The sequence below is a fragment of the Ascaphus truei genome, chromosome 9, assembly GCF_040206685.1.
Source record: "Ascaphus truei isolate aAscTru1 chromosome 9, aAscTru1.hap1, whole genome shotgun sequence".
Classification (NCBI taxonomy): domain Eukaryota; kingdom Metazoa; phylum Chordata; class Amphibia; order Anura; family Ascaphidae; genus Ascaphus; species Ascaphus truei.
In genome coordinates, this window is record NC_134491.1 from 49,417,437 (window position 1) to 49,438,332 (window position 20,896).

General features: G+C 46.3%; 2 protein-coding genes across 2 annotated transcripts in view; both read right to left on the bottom strand.

Moving 5' to 3' along the window:
* ATG14 (autophagy related 14) overlaps window positions 1-2,067 on the bottom strand; it is a 32,166-nt gene extending 30,099 nt beyond the window's left edge. Inside the window, exon 1 of the mRNA XM_075614750.1 lies at window positions 1,798-2,067. Coding sequence (XP_075470865.1) covers window positions 1,798-2,021 — 224 coding nt within the window. The 5' untranslated portion in view covers window positions 2,022-2,067. The remainder of the gene's footprint in view (window positions 1-1,797) is intronic.
* A 1,174-nt stretch (window positions 2,068-3,241) lies between these two features.
* TBPL2 (TATA-box binding protein like 2) lies at window positions 3,242-19,860 on the bottom strand. The gene is made up of 7 exons (XM_075613110.1): window positions 19,810-19,860; window positions 12,754-13,172; window positions 11,832-11,919; window positions 11,655-11,746; window positions 10,090-10,257; window positions 9,234-9,328; window positions 3,242-3,352 (listed from the first exon to the last, which is right to left on the bottom strand). Exons 1-7 carry the CDS (start codon window positions 19,858-19,860, stop codon window positions 3,273-3,275), a joined length of 993 nt encoding a protein of 330 aa, XP_075469225.1. The 3' UTR covers window positions 3,242-3,272.
* Between the last annotated feature and the right edge of the window lie 1,036 nt (window positions 19,861-20,896).

Below are 20,896 nucleotides of genomic sequence, written 5' to 3' on the forward strand. Positions count from 1 at the left end.
AAGGTTAGAGAATTTCTCAGGCTATTGAGGAGAGATGTAACCTTTCTTTATCTGTATCTAGTAGCAGAATGTTAATAGGCAGATTCTAAACTAGAATGTAACAACCTGTACTGTTGACATTCAATAACTAGAACACAAGCAAACACACAAAAAAAAATGATGTATTGTTGGAGAGCAGGTTGTGTAGTAATTAAAGACAAATGTTAAAGATCTGTAATTTTTCATTGCTTAGTGCAGGTGGGCTCAACTCCAGTACTCAAGCCCCTCCTCCCCTTCCCCTTACAACAGGTAAGGTTTTCAGGATATCCCAGCTTCCGCAGAGATGGACTCAGAGGCTTAGTCGAAGACTGAGCCTCCTGTGCTGAAGCTGGGACCCCTGGCTTAGTGGACGAGAAGATCTAGCTGACCAGGCCGGTTCTGAAATCACAAATGCTCTTAATTTATTACCAGTCTACAAGGTCACGGGCATCTATCCGAGTATGTAATATTGGAGCTTTTTTCTTGGTGATGCTTTGAATGTGACTAAGTAGATGGTCAGAGACCCAGAGCTGTGTAATTTGGAGAGAACTCCCTCTGATTCTGATGCCAGATATGTGGGGTAGTCCTTACACTGGGTATGTAACAATGTAACACTGGCTGCTTCAGGGCTGATGGATCTGTTGCTTTAGGTCTCGGGCGAATATTCCACAGCATTCAGCATCTCCATGTTTTCACAATGCGACAAGGAAGGCAAATAATCCGCCCCACAACTGGTTAACCTTTGGTTAAATAAAAGGTAGCAAAGTGCCAACAGCCACCTTGATGGAGATGGGATTGTGTGCGATTCCAGCCACGTTTTCTCCAGTATTCGGTTAGCAATTTGTAGAGCATTTCTCCATGAAATAAAGCATCAATCTGTGTTCACTGACAGGACTTGTCAGGTTTACATTTTTTTGTATAGAACAAAATACAACAAGACCCAGTCCTACATCTAACTTGACATATATAGTTAAATACTTATCTGTATAACTTCTCATAAGCAAGGGTCATTTAGTTCAATTCTTTGGCCAAAGTATTTTAAGCCTACACCCCACACGCTGTACCTCTGTATGTCCGTCCCCCCCAGGGCCCCGTACGTCTGTGTGTCCCCCGCACCTCTCAGTGTCCCGTCCCCCCACGTACCTCTGTGTCGTCATCCCCCGGTCCCGTACCTCAGTGTCGTCATCCCCCGGTCCCGTACCTCAGTGTCGTCATCCCCCGTCGTCATCCCCCGGTCCCGTACCTCAGTGTCATCATCCCCCGTAGCTGTGTCGTCGTCCCCCCGTACATGTGTCGTCATCCCCCCGTACATGTGTCGTCGTCCCATCCCCCCCGTACCTTTGTGTCGTCCCGTCACCCCCGTACCTCTGTGTCGTCCCGTACCTGTGTTGTCCCGTCCCCCCCGTACCTCTGTCGTCGTCCCCCGTACCTCTGTGTCGTCCCATCCCCCCGTACCTCTGTGTCGTCCCGTCCCCCCCGTACCTCTGTGTCGTCCCGTCCCCCCGTACCTCTGTGTCGTCCCCCCGTACCTCTGTGTCGTCGTCCCCGTACCTCGGTCGTCGTCCCCCGTACCTCTGTGTCGTCCCGTCCCCCCCGTACCTCTGTGTCGTCCCGTCCCCCCCGTACCTCTGTGTCGTCCCGTCCCCCCGTACCTCTGTGTCGTCCCCCCCGTACCTCTGTGTCGTCCCCCCCGTACCTCTGTCGTCCCGTTCGTCCACCCCCCCGTACCTGTGTCGTCCCGTCCCACCCCGTACCTCTGTGTCCCCCCCCTCCCCGTACCTCTCAGTGTCCCGCCCGTCCACGAAGACAAAGTCCCCGCTGCGGACGCACTTGGCGCAGGTCAGCATGCGGCGGGTGGTGTTACACAGCGGGCACCGCTCTACCGCCACATACAGCCCCTCCGCGTCATCCACCGAGTCCACCAGCACCGCCCCCCGCCGGGGGCTCCCGGAGAACACGGGCTCCTGCCCGCTCCGGGCTCCCCTCACACAGGGAGACGCCATGACAGCCTCCTCTCCCCGACTGTCACGTGGGGGCTGTGTTTTCGGGGCGGTGCATGCTGGGAAAAGGAGGCGGAGCTGCAGCCAGTGTCAAGTGGTATCACGTGGGCACCTGCAGCTGTCTTGGTACAAGCCTCTCCCCCTGTTAACCCTTTAAGTGCCCGAAGGGATCTCAGACACCTTGCTGTGAACTGGCACCTTCCCAGCTCTACATTACTGTGTAACACTGACACCCTCTAGGGTCCCTCCTTGTCCTAATGTTACTTTTATGGCCGAGCTTAAACAGGGGTGCGCAAACTGGGGGCCCAGCGCTTAGAGGCCCAATGACTGAAGTTTGCGCACCTCTGGCTCTAGGATATTTGATCGCGACCAAGTGACTGCCGCCGTTTAGACGCAAGTAACCTCGCTGCAGGGACGTTTCGCCGCCAAGGTAAATCACTAACCTTAGCCCGTACCCTAAAACCCCCGAATCTGAACCCCTAATGCGAACGCTATCCCCTGCCCTAAAACCCGATACCCCAACTGCTAAAACCCCTTAAATGAATCCCCTACCTCCTCTCCCCCCCCCCCCCATTGTAACAAATAAAAAAACAAAAACATAAAACATAAAAATTATAAAAATTAGAAAGCAATTATTTATATTATATGAGCTTGTAGGTGTCCTGTATGTTTTACATTTATTTATAAAAACAGATTCGAAACGAAATGTGAATAAGTGCGTATATTATTGCGCATATCCAAGAATAATCCCCTGTGTCCCATGCTCACAGAGTTCCCTCACCTTTTTTTCTAGAAATAAAAAAATTAAAAACCACACACACACACACACACACACACACACACACACACACACACACACACCATTGCTCTGTGTCAGTCGATCCTGGCAGTGGGAGCTAAAGTAAGTTCTCCCAAGCACATTGTTGACAGAATTACGTCAATGTCTTATCAAGCGGTTATCAATGCTTCCTATACAGTGGCAGATTTAGAAAAATGCCACCCTTGGGCATTAACCTGGTGCCACCCTCATCGCCCGCGAGTGGCTCAGCAAGCGCCAACTGCGCAGGACGCCCCAAAAATTGCGCCACCTTAGGCCCGTTTCCTACTGGGAAATTCACCACTGTTCCTATAGTTACTCAACTTTAAATCAAAAACAACAAAATTGTGTTTTAATATTACTGTACTTTATTTCTTATATACATCATACAAAAAAAAAACCACGTACAAACATTGAATTGATTTTGTTGGGAAGAATTATATTGTTTTCTTAAAACCTTTCAGAATAGGATATATATTTTCAAACGCTTCATAAATTTCCGAACGCTCTTTGGCACCTACAAAAAAAATAAAAAAAAATAAAAGAAGTGCAAGTAAAGTGGGAAATAATAGTGGAGATGAAGGATTTCAGGTGTAAGTCACGCCACCGTGACCAGCAACATGCGGTTTAACCAGATCGCTATCCTGCACGCACCACATTCCTCAACTAAATACAGTACTATAGATCGAAATTCTCAAATCAGGTTTAAGGAGACGAGAACATTCCGTGAAGCCACTACTAAACTTTGTAATCAACTAGAGATTAGCAGGACAAAGCTGGGTCTTTAGCCAGTCACCCGATTAAATAAGCGTATGAAATGGAATAGTCCAACAATATAGCGTCTACGGACTGTCCTCGAGGGTTAATGACCCAAAGATGTTATACATGACAAAGCAGCGCTCACAAAATGACATTGAAGTAGCTAGGTGCCCTGATATAATGTAATTATCAGTTTCCTTTTGTTTTCCCCCAAAACTTTATTTTAGGTTTATGTTTTCACCTCGATTGTTATTTAAAAATCGGTATTGGGGATTACCGCGGTCGCCTGTTAAAGGAGCACCGGCTCCCAATTTAACGGTGAGCAAACAATGCCATGGCTTGATTTTTTTTTACCATTGGTTTGAAGCAGGGGGTCTCCGGGGTGGAACGCCATTCCCGTCAGCTCCGGGTGCCCCCTGCTCCCAGAGATACTTCCCTCCAAAAGGGGGGTGCAGGTATCTGTGCTTTTCAAAGCTCCCACGTCACGTGGGCCAATAGGAAGCCGCACCGGATGACGTCACTGCTTCCCATTGGCCCGCAGGGAGCGGGAGTTTTGAAAGCAGCCATTACATGATCCCTGCTGTGATCGGCTACCTGCACCTACTACGGAGGCAAGTATCTCCGGAAGCAGAGGGACCCCGGAGCTGAAATGAATGGGGTTCAGCTCCGGAGACCTCCTGCTTCAGCCCTATGGGGGGGGGGGGGGGGGGGGGGCTGAAATCACACACACACAAAAATCAAATATATAATTGTGGTAATAATATATATACCACATATATATACACCACGATTAAGGTTATGGTGGGTAAAAAAAGTGACAAAAACCCTCCACAGTAAAGCATAAAGCAACTGTAAATATTACTGTGTGCTCACATGCATGTCTTAGGTCTGCAACCCTGTCTTTCCCCATTATCGCCCAGCATACAGCGCTTCCACTACAGCAAGGGATTCTGGGAAATGACATGCAAATGAGCACTCAGTGCCACCTTTTGTCTCAAGCTCGACAGCAAAAGGTGGCACGGAGTGCTCATTTGCATGTCATTTCCCAGAATCCCTTGCTGCAGTGGAAGTGCTGTATGCTGGGTGATAATGGGGAAAGACAGGGTTGCAGACCTGTCTAAGACATGCAGGTGAGCACACAGTAATATTTACAGTTGATAGATAGATATATATATATTTAAGCCCCTTGAAGAAGCAAAGGGTGCGAAACGCCGCGTCGGGCTTGTCTTTGTGTGTACTCCCCTTGGATCCCTGTCATCGGCTGTGAACTCTTGCTGCAATAATGACAACATTTCTTGCCTTTCTTACAATCCTCTCTTTCTTTCTCTCCTCAGACTCCCCTGTTCTTCTCCTTGGGGACTTCAATTGCCACATTGATGACCCCTCTCTCTCTTGGGCTTCCCGCTTTCTTTCTCTTACCTCTTCTTTTGGCCTTCAACAGTGGACTGCAACCAGCACCCACAAGGATGGCCACTACTTAGACCTGGTTTTCACTAAAAACTTCTCTCTCTCTGATTTCTCCATTTCCCCTTTTCCTCTCTCTGACCATCATCTCATCTCATTCTCTTTATCTCGCTTCTCCCCTTCTCCACCTCCATCTACACCCCGGTTCTGCAGAAACCTGCGCTCTATTCACTTACCTGACTTTGAGTCCACTTTACACTCCTCCCTCTCCTCTCTCAGCTCTGCTACAGACCCTGACAACCTGGTCAGAAAGTACAACTCTGTCTTGTCCTCGTCTCTTGATCTACATGCCCCGCTTTCTCTCTGCCGCCCTCGCCCTTCTAACCCTAGACCCTGGCTAAATTCCCACACGCGCATGCTGCGTTCCTCCACTCGTTCCTCTGAACGCCTATGGAGGAAGTCTCACACTCTCGCAGACTTCCTTCACTACAAATTTATGCTATCCTGTTTCAACTCTGCCCTCTCGCAAGCTAAACAAGCCTACTTTTCTGCACTAATCAACATGCACAAGTCTAACCCACGCCGACTGTTCTCTGTCTTTGATACTCTACTCAAACCACCCTCAGCTGCCTCTCCTTCCTCCATCTCCGCTCAGGACTTTGCTGACTATTTTAAGGAAAAGGTGGAATCCATACGGCAGAACATCCCCTCTGTTTCTTCCCCCCATCCTACACCTCTTCCTAACTCTCCTCCTGCCTTCCTTGAGTCTTTTTCCACTGTCTCAGAGGAGGATGTGTCGCTGTTGATCTCCTCTTCTCCCTCTACCACTTGCCCTCTTGACCCCATTCCCTCCCATCTCCTAAAACCTCTAGCTCCTACTATAATCCCTACGCTTACACACATTTTTAACTCCTCCCTCTGCTCTGGAACCTTTCCATCCTCCTTCAAACATGCAACAGTCATACCATTACTCAAAAACAGCAAGCTTGACCCTACCTGTCTTTCTAACTATCGACCTGTCTCCCTCCTGCCTTTTGCCTCTAAACTACTTGAACGTCTTGTATTCTCTCGCTTGCTCCATTTTCTCAACACCTATTCTCTCCTAGACCCTCTACAATCTGGCTTCCGCACTGCTCACTCCACGGAAACAGCCCTCACTAAAATAACTAACGACCTCCATGCTGCCAAAGACAGAGGTCATTACACTCTGCTCATATTACTCGACCTCTCTGCAGCATTTGACACCGTGGACCACCCTCTTCTCCTCCACATTCTCCATACTCTAGGTATTCGGAACAAAGCTCTATCCTGGATCTCATCCTACCTCTCCCATCGTACTTTTAGTGTCTCTTCTGCTAACACCTCCTCCTCCTCTATTGATCTCTCTGTGGGGGTACCCCAGGGCTCTGTCCTGGGACCTCTTCTCTTTTCTCTGTACACACTCTCTCTAGGTGACCTAATAACATCTTTTGGGTTTAATTATCACCTCTATGCCGACGACACACAAATATACTTTTCAACACCCGACCTTACACCTGCTGTACAAACCAAAGTTTCTGAATGTCTCTCTGCTATATCATCCTGGATGGCCCTCCGACGCCTTAAACTCAACATGGCTAAAACAGAGCTCCTCATACTTCCTCCCAAACCTGGCCCTACTACCTCCTTCCACATTACTGTTGGAACTACAATCATTCACCCAATAGCCCAAGCACGCTGCCTAGGGGTCACACTCGACTCCTCTCTCACATTCGCCCCTCACATTCAAAACATTTCTAAAACTTGTCGCTTTTTCCTCCGCAATATAACTAAGATACGCCCTTTCCTCTGTTGTTCGACTGCTAAAACTCTGACTCAGGCCCTCATTCTCTCCCGTCTTGATTACTGTAACCTCCTGCTGTCTGGCCTTTCTGCCTCTCACCTGTCTCCCCTACAATCTATCCTAAATGCTGCTGCCAGAATCACTCTACTCTTTCCTAGATCTGTCTCAGCATCTCCCCTCATGAAATCCCTCTCCTGGCTTCCGATCAAATCCCGCATCTCACACTCCATTCTTCTCCTCACTTTTAAAGCTTTACACTCTTCTGCTCCTCCTTACATCTCAGCCCTAATTTCTCGCTATGCACCATCCCGACTCTTGCGTTCTGCTCAAGGATGTCTACTTTCTACCCCCTTTGTATCTAAAGCCCTCTCCCGCCTTAAACCTTTTTCACTGACTGCCCCACACCTCTGGAATGCCCTTCCCCTCAGTACCCGACTAGCACCCTCTCTATCCACCTTTAAGACCCACCTTAAGACACATCTGCTTAAAGAAGCATATGAATAGCACTGTGGATATTCTGAACACAGGATACATAAAGATTGGCCCCCTGCAGACGCACTTACCAGAACTCCCTCCTACTGTCTCTGTACGTTCTCCCTACCTACCAATTAGAATGTAAGCTCCTCAGGGCAGGGACTCCTCTTCCGAAATGTTACTTTTATGTCTAAAGCACTTATTCCCATGATCTGTTATTTATATTATCTGTTATTTATTTGATTACCACATGTATTACTACTGTGAAGCGCTATGTACACTAATGGCGCTATATAAATAAAGACATACAATACAATCCTAGGACTCCATACAAGGACATTATACTCATTATTTTTCTGCAAGTATATATAATGATTCCTTTATTTAATAAGTGGTGAATTTTTGTCATTTATTTTGTTTCTTCGGTGACCTAGGTGGTACTGTTTTTAGCAACTATTACTAGTAGCAGTTAATAGTTCACAGCACACAGCACACAGCTGTTGTAATAATATTATTTTGACCGGCCGGTCTTTATATTATATATATATACTATATATATATATATATATATATCTCAGGAGGTTATTTCTCTTTTTTCACCTGAGTAGCAAGATCCTGTTTTTTTATATTTACTTAGGATCTTAGTATTACCCTGATATTTTCGCAGCAGTTGAGACCCTCTGGGGATTGTTTTATATTTATTTAGTGTTTTCCATGTCCATTAATAAACATTTTTTCATTATTATTGAGACAGAGAGACACACACACACGAGAGAGAGAGAGAGAGAGAGAGAGAGAGAGAGAGAGAGAGAGAGAGAGAGAGAGAGAGAGAGAGAGAGAGAGAGAGAGAGAGAGAGAGAGAAGAGAGAGAGAGAGAGAGAGAGAGAGAGAGAGAGAGAGAGCAGAGAGAGAGAGAGAGAGAGAGAGAGAGAGAGAGAGAGAGAGAGAGAGACAGAGAGAGAGAGAGACAGAGAGAGAGAGAGAGAGACAGAGAGACACACAGAGACAGAGAGACACACAGAGACAGAGAGACACACAGAGACAGAGAGACACACAGAGAGAGAGAGAGACACACAGAGAGAGAGAGACACGAGCAGAAGAGAGAGACACACAGAGAGAGAGAGACACACAGAGAGAGAGAGACACACAGAGAGAGAGAGACACACAGAGAGAGAGAGACACACAGAGAGAGAGAGACACACACAGAGAGAGAGACACACACAGAGAGAGAGACACACACAGAGACACAGAGACAGAGACAGACACACAGAGAGAGACACAGAGAGAGAGAGAGAGAGGAGAGAGAGAGAGAGAAGAAGACACACACACACAGAGACAGAGACAGAGACAGAGATCTCCGGCTTCAATTTCCACTTTAATTCTGTGTACAAAGACATGTCAGATTGTCAACGTATTTTTTATTTCCCCTCAGCCATCTAGTCATTCTGTGTACACAATAGACAATGGCATCAGGAGCTTGGGTGTACCGAACAACAACGTACATTGTCGCACTCATACAGATACCCAGTATACAATACCCCGAGCGGCAGATGCAGTACGTAGATCAACTTATAAAGAAGGTACTGTACTGTATGCTATGGTTACTAAACCTTGAGCTCATTTAATACCCCCCCTACCATAATTATAATCAACTGTACAGAACACACAAAATATGTAATTCTGCTAAAGAGGACTCCTAGCATTGCCATACTTTTCCCCCCATTTTTGTAGGGTTTTTTTTGTAGTCTTTATTCAGAGGGGGAAAAAAAATCAGTGTTTTTAGTATTTATTCGATTTTGCCCCAAGACCCTCATTGCCATAGCCGCCACACACCACGTCTAAACAAAAAGACACGGAACCAACTGGCTTTCACATGTTACAAAATGTATGTTGTAGTCAGTGTGTCCGCTTTTTGATTACACTGGATGAGCAGACTTACCAGTTAGTACAACCTTTCCAGAGACAAAAATTAGCAGCACAATCCTCGGTTTCACCATTCTATAAATCAGGCCTGGGAATAACTCTGGTTCATAACTGTATCAGGAAAAAGCAGAATTAATTCTCCTCTAGCATCGTCCAAACTAAACATGGTAGGATGGCTTTTGGAGCCCGGTAAGAAGTTACGTGAAGCATTACATCCTATTCATATGCAAAAGCAGACATCTGTGGGTTCCAATTACATCAATGCATCTATTCGGAAATAAAACAATGTGAACTCAAGACAGCATCTGGTTTCTAGGAACAACGAACAAGATGAGTATTGGTAATGATCACACATTTAGAATATCAGATTTCTGTGCAATCCTCAAACCTTGTTTCAACTTGCACATTAAGAAGGAATATAACAGGGAGGCAGCCAACTCCAGTTCACAAGAGCTACCAACAGGCCAGGTTTTCAGGATATCCCTGCTTCAGCACAGCTGGCTCAGTCAGTGGCTGAGCCACCTGTGCTGAAGCACAGATATCCTGAAAACCTGGCCTGCTGGTGGCCCTTGAGGACTGGAGTTGGTTGCCCACCCTGGCATTATTAGACAGACACACTAGTTGACGAAACGTCGCAGTTCTGGTAACCCAATGAAAGTTTTCACTTGGGAAATGACTGAAAAAAGGATTTTCTGTGCGTTCGTTTATTTCACTTCTGCAAGAAGAAAACCCCTGTTGCGTTGTTGAGACAAACGATTTGACGCTGTACACAAATGAAACAAGGGGGGGGAAAAGTCAGCCGTGGTATCCCAGTTTGTGGCAGCGGTGGGATTTATGATCTATAATAGGCAAAGATCTACATTAAGGAGTACCTGCTAAACTGCTGATGAGTGAGCACCAGGCCTTCCAGCCGGATCGGGAATCTCACATCGCAGCTTCCCACCATGTTCTGGATTTTAAAGTCAAGAAACTTCGCTGGGAAGCCAAGTTTCTGTACAACTCGCGCATACTTTCTCGCTGCCAGCCGGGACTGTTCTTCACTGGGATTCAAGCACAGAATAAGGAGGAGTGCATGAAAGCCTAAGTGGATCCTGTAGTAAGCAGACACGCAGGCACACACACACACGAAGAGTGAAAGGTCAGTTTATTGGGAGTACCAGTTTTGCCCGATTAGAAGGCGACATTTTTTTTTTCAACTTCAAATTTTTATTGAATTTTTTCAATAAAGTGAAGTTGAAAAGTACACACTCTCCTTATTAAAATCAGGCCCGCCCACTTTACGAGCCAATCAGCTGTCGGATGTATGAGGTAGGAGGGTAAAATGGCGGAAGCTCCGCCTTGGGGGCCTGAGGCAGCCATGTTGCTTGTGGCGGGACGCTCAAACCGAGAGACAGAATGTGTGGGTACACTTTTCTTATTTCCAGCTACTACTGAAATTAGGGGGTCATCTTATATTCTGTGTCGCCCTATAAAAATCGGGCAAATATGGTATTTTCTAGAGATCTACAATGTGTGATGACAACTATATAGTAGACATATATTGAGTAAAGAAAGTAACATTTATACAAATAAACTATATTTCTGAAAATATAAAGAAGCTATGGACTTTGGGGATATATCTCCCAGCTACAAAACGACGTACAACACCAATACAGGATAATGCACCATTTTGATTCCAATGGGATTCTTTGCAAAAACCATGTCCATGAGTACCTCTCTTTCCCCCCACAGTGTATCTGTGATGTAAGTCCCTAGTAAGTTCTGGGCCTTCATGGGTTAATCTATGGGCCATTGATCCCCCTTTTCGCCCACTTGTCAGTGATGGAAGGTGGTGACTCATGGCCTGTGTAAACCTATAGGTTATGGGTACAGTCCATGAGACCGCCCCTTCCTGAAGCTAGTGAGTGGGTGTTGCAAAGTTAGAGCAGTCTTGCTCTGCCTTCCAAGGTAGGAGCATGGGCTGCCAGACTCTCCCATGGTGTGGATGAGCTGGCCCACCTCAGGCCTAAGGGTCATCAAGACTCAAGGCCCCATACTATCGGGGCAGCACCCTCCTGAAGTCCTGGGTCATTGGACCCTAACATCTATGCTGTAAGAAGAGCTGTGCAGCATGTCTAATAAAGCTACCTGTTCAGTATACCTCTGCCTCAGTGTCAGTTCCTGGGCAGGAGGGGTAAGCAATGCAGTGGTGGGGGGCTGACATCCATACAACAAGGATCCCATCACAGCTGGAGGCACTGACACCATGAACACAAACCCAGAGACAACCCAAAAGCCTGTCTTGTTGCCCCTTACCACCGCGGCAGACTCAGCTCTCCTGAACCCGCAGGTACGCCTCAGCACCACACAGTTAGTAATTCAGTCCTTCTCCCAGCGGGGGGAACATGGGTTACAGTTATTATTATTCATGATCATTCCACGTGCACCTCAAACTTACCTCTTTGCCCCAGTGCAGACCATTTTCCCAGAGCTGAAAATAAGTGCTGTTGTTCTGGGGTCCCGGATTCTCATAATCACCGCTGCAAATCTCTAGAGCCAAAGTCAACAAGGATTTAGTATTTTCGCACATGAAGTCCCAATAAGAAAATAGCAAGTGGTTAGAAGGCGATCTTACCTTTGGGTTATACTCTGCATTTCTGGCTTGTAGCGCTATTTTCTTTAGATCTAGTTTACAGGCCAAATTCACAGTAGACACTATATTTCTACACAAAACAGAAGAGTAAGATGAGAAACAGCTCAGCTTTAAGGTTTTCACATTGCCATAATAGAGTATTCTTGTAAGCAGGGCTGGCGTTTAACTAGAACTTCGTTTCGTAATTCTGAGAAACTGGTGTATTAAATAGCAGTCCAGAGTATTTAACATTAATTGCTTGAAAACTAGTTACATTATTTTGTGATAGTGTAAGCACATAGAAATCGCTTGTAAATGTTTTCTTCAGTTCAATGTTGACTTCAGTAATATCAGTAATATCTTCAGTAAGTTCATACAGCTCAACCCCGTTATAGCGCGATCCGTTACAACGCGGATCCGCTTATAACGCGATGCAAGGGTGGCTCCCAATTTTCGCATTTATGAATACTTTACAACACAATTATTGGCATCTTAAATACTTTATTGTACAATGCATACAATTCTACATTGTATCTAACGCGATCCGCTTATAGCGCGATGTGATTCTTTGGACCCAGCGTTATAAGGGGGTTGAGCTGTATTTCCCATTCAATTATAGTGCAATAATCACACATTGCCCTGGGATTTCCCCAATGCAGCGTCCTCCATTTCTCCCAAAGTAATGAAATAATCCATAGAAGACTTCTACCCAAGTAGAATTTTTTCATATTATGGAGAATTTGATATTTAAAGTGTAAGGCCACCTGAAGAGCCAATCTCACCATGCTGAATAAAAAGGTTGAACGATGCTAAATGTTGTAACTGCACAAGTGCATCTAAATGGCCTTGAATAGATGGGAACAGTGTATATTGTAAACACATACCATTTAGCAATCTGATATAGTTATAGCAACAGGTTACTTACTGCAACTGAGGAACTATGCCAGAGCTCTCTGAAACTGGGGTCATGGGGGTCATTGGGGTCATAGGGGTAATAGGCGGGGGGCATAGGTTAGAGTCTTCTTCTCTACAGTGAGGTGTGTATGGCTGAGATAAAGTAGAGCCATCTAAGCAGATGCCACTGTCCTGCAGCCTGGACTGTGATGTGTACTGCGGTCCTTGTTCTCCATGCTGGCCGTCATTGGAGTAAGACTGTTCTGCGTGGTCCTGGTTAAGATCATCAGGAAGAAAGCTGAGGTCCACAGAAGAAAAATCAGCGGAGAACTCTTTCGGCTGATCCAGTGGAGACGTAAAGGAGGTCCCTGGAAGCGGCAGTATCGGTAGATCTGCATCGTATGGGATCATGGGGGTGTATATATGAGGAGCAGATGATGCAAGTACATCCTAAGGCAGAACGATAAAAGTGCACACGTTAAACACGTTTTTTCCCCTATACGATTAAAAAGAAAAAATGTAACCACTAATAATTTAGGAATAATTAAAGCTGTATCATTTAGACCAGGGGTGGCCACCTCCAGGCCTCAAGAGCTACCAACAGGTCAGGTTTTACAGATATCCCGGCTTCAGAACAGGTGGCTCAATCAGTGGCTCAGTTGAAGATTGAGCCACCTGTGCGGAAGCAGGACTATCCTTAAAACCTGACCTGTTGATGGCCCTTGAGGACTGGAGTTGGCCATCCTTGATTTAGAGAAATAACTAGCTATAGATAAAATAAGTGACAAACTTGGGGGTATTTAAAACATTTTGGATACCTTGACGGTTCTTAACCTTCACGAGACGTGACTTTCCCCCGATGAATAAACTAAGCTACCAGCGCAATGTTCGAAACAAAAAAGGTCAATTCATTCATGCACATACCATCGTTTATTTATGAATACGATATAAAATTACATAGACAGAATAACATGCTAAATAAGACCACCTTTTTCTGTGTTTCTGATTTACCATAAAATCAAGCAAATTAAGAGCTCGTCTTTTTTTTTTTTTGTAAAGCAGCACACGCGTTATTTTATTTATTTTGCATTATAGCTGCAGTTCAAGCAATACTGTATCCTACATGTGGTTTTTTTTTTTTAAACACATGAGTTCTGTACTATGAGAAAATACTTGGAGCATTTAAAAAAAAAAAAAATTTAAATACATTTTTAATGTACTCTAATGTGACAAGCAGTTTTGTTCCTATAGCAACCATTTACAAAGTCACACCCCCTTCCCTTCTGAAACAGCATCACCTTTGAGCCCTGCCCTCTCTCTAGCAGTGAACCAATTGAATCTTGTGCCTGCCTGGTCACATGATCTTCCTCCCAGAACTTTGTCTGTCAGTGCAGCAGAAGAGGACCCAGGATGCATTTAGTGAACCCCCAAGTTGAATCTTCAGCGATCGATTACAGGAAAATGGATCGATCAGCAACTTAGCTAATCACTTGTCAGTCAGTGTGTAGATTGTATTGATGCACTTATTTAATTAGATTTTTATTTTTAGACGACAGCTTGAACTGCAGCTTTAAGTGACCGGTCCTGTTCAGATTGCATCAGTGCAGTGTCAACAAGAGGGTCCAACCAAGCCAAATCAGCAAAGGTGACTAAAGTCACGCATACTGGGTGGTCTCCATTCTCCAGGAGGAAGGTGCAGTAAAAGGTACAACCCCAAATAGAACTAAAGTTCCAAAGATAATGTGATGGATGCCAGCTACACAATATATACAAGTATGTCTAACACACATTAAATGCAAACTGTCAAGCACTTTAATCTTATTTAATATAGGTTTGAAGCAGGGGGTCCTGAAACCCATTCATTTCCGATCCGGCGACCCGCGGCTCCCAGACATACCGCCACTCCCTTTGGAAGTCCCTCGCTCTCTGGTTTTTAAAGCTCCCATCACATGGGCCAATAAGAAGCCGCACCGCATGACGTCACGGCTTCCTATTGGCCCACAGGAGCTTTGAAAAGCGGCCATTACGTGATTCCCGCTAGCCAAGCGGAGCGGCTACTGGCACCCCCTATGGAGCTAAGTGTCTCTGGAAGCAGGGGGTCCCCGGAGTGAAAATGAATGGGGTTCAGCTCTGGAGACCCCCTGCTTCAATCCCGTGTAAAAATAAAAAGGGGGTGCTGGTTTCATCGCAAAGTTTAAAGCAGCTGCGTCACACGGGCCAATAAGAAGCCTCAGCGGATGACATCACGGCTTCCTATTGGAAGCAGGAGCTTTGAAAAGCGGCCATTACGTTAGCCCGACTAGCCGAGCGGCTACCGACACCCCCAACAGAGGGAAGTATCTCCGGAAGTAGGGGGTCCCCAGAGCTGAAATGAATGGGATTCAGCTCCATAGAGCCCCTGCTCCAATCCTATGTTAAAAATATATGCAACACAAAGAATTGCGTGCTTGGATAGCCTGTTTAAGTGACAATTAAACCATTTTTATATGGGACCACAGAGCTCTTCACAGGCAAAAAAACGGTCTACAGTAGCGCCTGCTTGTCGGCAATCCTCCAATACAATGGTACCGAGAAGGGGGCCGCCATGTCCGCGCATGCGCAGAAGGGGGAGCGGCCGAGCTCCCGCATGCGCAGAAGGGGGGAGCGGCCGAGCTCCCGCATGCGCAGAAGGGGGGGAGCGGCCGAGTCTGCGCAGAAGGGGGAGCGGCCGAGCTCACGCTTGCGCAGAAGGGGGGAGCAGCCGAGCTCCCGCATGCGCAGAAGGAGGGAGCGGCTGAGTCTGCGCAGAAGGGGGGAGCGGCCGAGCTCCCGCATGCGCAGAAGGGGGGAGCGGCCGAGCTCCCGCATGCGCAGAAGGGGGGAGCGGCCGAGCTCCCGCATGCGCAGAAGGGGGGAGCGGCCGAGCTCCCGCATGCGCAGAAGGGGGGAGCGGCCGAGCTCCCGCATGCGCAGAAGGGGGGAGCGGCCGAGCTCCCGCATGCGCAGAAGGGGGGAGCGGCCGAGCTCCCGCATGCGCAGAAGGGGGGAGCGGCCGAGCTCCCGCATGCGCAGAAGGGGGGAGCGGCCGAGCTCACGCATGCGCAGAAGGGGTAGGAGACACAGAAAATCAATGGTGGACATAGCAAATGCTATGTTCCTCTTTTCAGCGGCACCCTGGAATGGAACCCGCCATATGAGCGGTGCCCTACTGTACATAACGTGCCAAACATCACAGATCAATACCAGGAGTTAGAAACCTGTAACGTTTAAATAACAAATAAATAAAAAAAGCCGCACTTACTAGGAGATCACTGAATAACTCTTGCTGGACTATTGATAGGGACCTGAATTTTTGGATAGGTGTTTAACCACAAATAAGACTGACTTTCCTTACCTGTAAGCCAATGTTCCCTTCAGCTGCAAAACGGTCACGATAACCATGGTACAGAGTTTCTGCATCTCTCCTAGAATGTTTAAATACCTCTTCAGTACACTAGAAGGCAGTATATGTGTATTTATATGTTACTTATAAAATGCTTTACCAGGAAGTAATACATTGAGTCGCCTCTCGTTTTCAAGTATGTATGTAGTGCCATTTATGTACATAGCACTTCACAGCAGTAATACACGTGACGTAAAAAAACACAAGACATAAAAGTAACATTTAGGAAAAGGAGTCCCTGCCCCGAAAAGCTTACAATCTAAGTGTTAAGTAGGTGGGACGTACAGAGACAGTAGGAAGGTGTTCTGGCAAATGCGTCTGCAAGGGGCATGTATGAGGTGTATACTATCAGCCTCGGAACTACTCGTATGCTTCGATAAAGAAGTGTGTTTTAAAAAGGTGGAGAAAGAGGCTGTTACTACTTTACAGGTGGGATCTACAGTACATTATGCTAAAAACAGGTTGACGTTGCATTTAAAACCAATCTTTTTACTAACGGTATTACGAAGATGTGCTGCATAACATCGATTAAATTGTTTTTATTTGTTAGTGTCAAAGGCATTGGTTTTCCCCCTGCTGACACCCAGAATATTGCTTTTTCCTGTGTATCCATTTATTTCTCTCTGTGGTCCTCCAGGGAGCAGGGGGAGTAGTATTTAACCCTGTCTGGTACCGAGGAGACATGCAATACATTGTATTGTAAACTTGGGGTACGCATCACCCCTCCTCGAGCCACCCGTGCTGAAGCAGAGATAGAGAAAACCTGACCTGTTGGTGGGCTCTTGAGGACTGGAGTTGAACTCTCTCCCACACCCCCCAAGTCCCTACCAATCTCTCTCTCCCCCTCCATCACCAGTCCCTCTTCTTGGCAATGCAACAAACAAGGCAGGGGGCTCAACTCCAGTCCTCAAGCCCCCCTAACAGGTCAGGTTTTCAGAATATCCCTGCTTCAGCACAGGCGGCTCAATCAGTCCCTGCATTAGCACAGGTGGCTTAGAGGCTCAGTCGAAGAGCTACCTGTGCTGAAGCTGGGATATCCAGGCACCCCTGCAATAGGACAGATATTTATGTGGCCCTGACATGAATTTTTTTTAAAATAAAAAGCAAAGTATTTTAAAGCCCCTCAGACCGGAAGAGGCCAGCATCACAACGCTGTGCATGGTAACACCAGCTCCACGGAGGGTGTCCAATGCATGAAAGGAGGGGCAATTATTGCAGGAAAAGCATAGCAAATGAAGGACAACATTTACGCTTTGAAGAGCGAGCTCTGCATAAAGTCCTAGGGGCCTATGCAGAGAGCAGCGCTAGAATAAATTGGAGAGTTTAAGAAAAAGTAGCTTTAATGGAGAGTTTTTTTCTCCATATGCAGAAATGGGCGAAAATCGCAATTATGGCATGAATGCGTGTGGCGAGTTTAAAAGGGAGAGATGCGCGCTGCAGAAAAGTGAGAGAGAAAAATCGCGCATTTTTTTTTCCCTATGGCCGGCGAGCTCCAGCTTCTTGGCAACTTTTTTTGGTGGAGGTAATTGTCGAAAATCGCGCCATTTTCTTGGCGCGAACAGCCGCTACATGGCGATCGCGCCTTTCTGAATTCGGATATTTTTAACACTGGCGAGATGTAGGTTCTCGCCAGCCGCGCGGCGAGATTCAGAAATAGAAAAAAAAATGGCGCGTTTTTCGTATCTCGCCATTTTCTGCGCGAATTTCTCAAAAAAATGGCGAGATTTACTTTAGCGCTGCTCTCTGCATGAGGCCCCTAGTGTCTGGTATAAAGAAGCTATGCTATTTGTGTGATGTATTGGTAGAATGGTAAATCAGGAACAGGTGCAGATATAGGGCCTCATGCAGAGAGCAGCGCAAAAAGGAATCTCGCCATTTGCCGGCGAAAATGGAGCTTTAAACTGCCGGAAAAAGCAAGTTTAAAAAAAAGCGCCATTTTTTTTTTTTTTGCTTGAAATTCGCCGCGCGGCTGGAGAGATTCTAATCTCTCCAGTTTTTTTTCCTGCCGTATGCAGAGAGCCGCGATCGCCATCTAGTGGCTGTTGGCGCGATTTTCAACATTTTTCCTCTCCACCAAGAAGCTGGCGCTCCGCGGCCGGTGGAGGGAAAAAAAAAAAAAAAGCGCGATTTTTTCCCCACTAGTTTCAACAGCGCTCATAGCGCTCATAGCGCTGTTTGAAACTCTCCATATGCAGAAAGGATTGTAAATGCAGTTTTCTGCCCTTTCTGCATATGGAGAAAAAAACTCTCCAAAAAAGCTAAAAATTTTCCCCCTCTCCAATTCTAAATAGCGCTGCTCTCTGCATGAGGCCCATAGTGACAAGCTACAATAAAGAAAATGGAGTGACACACACACACACACACGAGATAAGAAAGGACCAGCCTGTGTCATGATCACAGCATTGATCAGGGAGATAAGTGGGTAGAATTACACATGAAACTGTATTTCATACAGTGCTTTTCTCCCAATGGGACTCAAACTGTTTCGCAATTACAGCCCAGCGCGCAGTACGCAGCACAGAGGAATGCTACAGACACAGTCCCTGCCCCGTAGAGCTTACACTCTGTTTCTGGTGCCTCAGGTACAGGCAGATAAAGGGCCTCATGCAGAGAGCAGCATTATCGGGGGAAGCGACATTTTTTGGCAAAATCTGCCTTTAGAAAGGCAGGTAATGGCGAGTTTTGAAACAAGCGCCATTTTTTTTTTTTTTTTGAAAATTTCGCCGCGCGGCTGGCGAGAACCTACATCTCGCCAGCTTTAAAAATTTCCAAATTCAGAAACGCGCGAACACCATCTAGCGGCTGTTCGCGCCAATAACATGGCGCGATTTTCTTCAATTTTCTCCGCCAACTAAAGTTGTCAAGAAGCAGGAGCTCGCCGGCTATAGGGGGAAAAAAAAACGCGATTTTTTTTTTCCCTTTCAGCAGCGCGCATCTCCTCATTTACAATTCTCCACATGCAGTAATGGTATAAATAGCGGATTTCGCCCATTTCTGCATATGGAGAATAAAACTCTTCATTAAACCAACTTTTTATTCCCCTCGCCAATTTTAAAAAGCGCTGCTCTCTGCATAGGCCCCTATGTGTCTTGCCCAAGGTCACAAAGGAGCCACACCGGGAACTGAACCAGGTTCCCCTGAATCACACTCAGTGTCATTGGTTACAGTCAACACCCCTTCCCTCCCAGCCATCTAACTAACCAATGATCAATGTGTTTCATTAGGATCACAGAAACAAAACAATACATGAATCCAGATACCTAACTGAGTCTATAGAGGGGGAAGCCACGCTCCTCCGCGCTGACGCTCGCCTGCTCGGTCAGGAGCGATTCCATGGACTGGCAGGCGAGCCAGCGTGCGCGATTGGGAGGCGGGGCAATGGCCAATAGCCGGCGAAGCGTCAATGTCACGGCGTCGACGTCATGACGCTGCTTCGCACTGATTGAGTGTTTTCAGCCGACAGCGCTCTGAGAAACAGTTTTGTCTGTCGGCTGAAAATCCCTGCGCCTCAGCACGCCTGCGGACGCTCACGGGTGCCCCCTCTCAAGACATCCTCATTGAGGATGACGGGGCTCATCGCGGAGCGTCCGCACATCTCAGCGCGGCTCCCCCCTATATGGACGCAGCCTTACACTGCATCATCAGTAACATACAGGATGTTTTTACCTCTGCGTCACACTGATCTAAGTATCTCTCCAAAGAGGACTCTCCATCCATGTTGGGGTATTCTCCGAATCCCGGCAACAAATCTTTGGCCTTATTCTCCCATGAGACATCACTTCAATCTTCGCTGCTATGGGAAGCACATTTTTACTTTTCTACTGGCTTCTAGGCAAAGGAATGATTCCCTGATCATTAACACATGAGCTGAGCCAATTGTCTCTTTAACACCTGCACATGTGCTTATTATAGGGGAGCGGGTCTAGAAGTCTCCAGGTGGCAAAGGAAAAACTCACCAGGTTTGCCAAGGAAAATACATTCGATGCACATCTTTTTTTCCTTCTCTCTTGTGCATAAGGAAGAGTTTGGCACATAACCCTCTTGATGTTTTTTTTTTAAAACTTATATAATGGTATATATAAATTTATATGTATATATAATTATAAATAAATATAGGAAACAGGTTTTTTTTTTGTTATTGTTAATTTTGCCATTCTTACCTTTCATTGTCGCTAAGGGCCTCATGCAGAGAGCAGCGCTATTAACAATCTCGCCATTTTCCGGCGAAAATCGCGCTAAAAACAGCCGAAAATGGCGAGGTAGGAAAAAAGCGCCATTTTTTTTTTTTAATTTGAAAATCTCGCCGCGCGGCTGGCAAGAAACTACATCTCGCCAGTCTGAAAAATATCCAAATTCAGAAAGGCGCGCTCGCCATCTAGCGGCTGTTTTTGGCGCGATTTTCTTCAATTTTCTCCGCCAACTAAAGTTGGCAAGAAGCAGGAGCTCGCCGGCTATAGGGGAAAAAAAAAAATGCGCGATTTTTTTTTCCCCTTTCAGCAGCGCGCATCTCCTCATTTACAATTCTACACATGCAGTAATGCTAAAAATAGCGGATTTCGCCCATTTCTGCATATGGAGAATAAAACTCTCCATTAAAGCTACTTTTTCTTAAACTCTCCAATTTATTCTAGCGCTGCTCTCTGCATAGGCCCCTAATTCCCCCCAACATTTTTGTTTTGTTTGGAAAACCATAAATAGTTTAAAATGTTCTGATTTACTTATTTATTTTTAAATCACCCCAGATAATTAATAC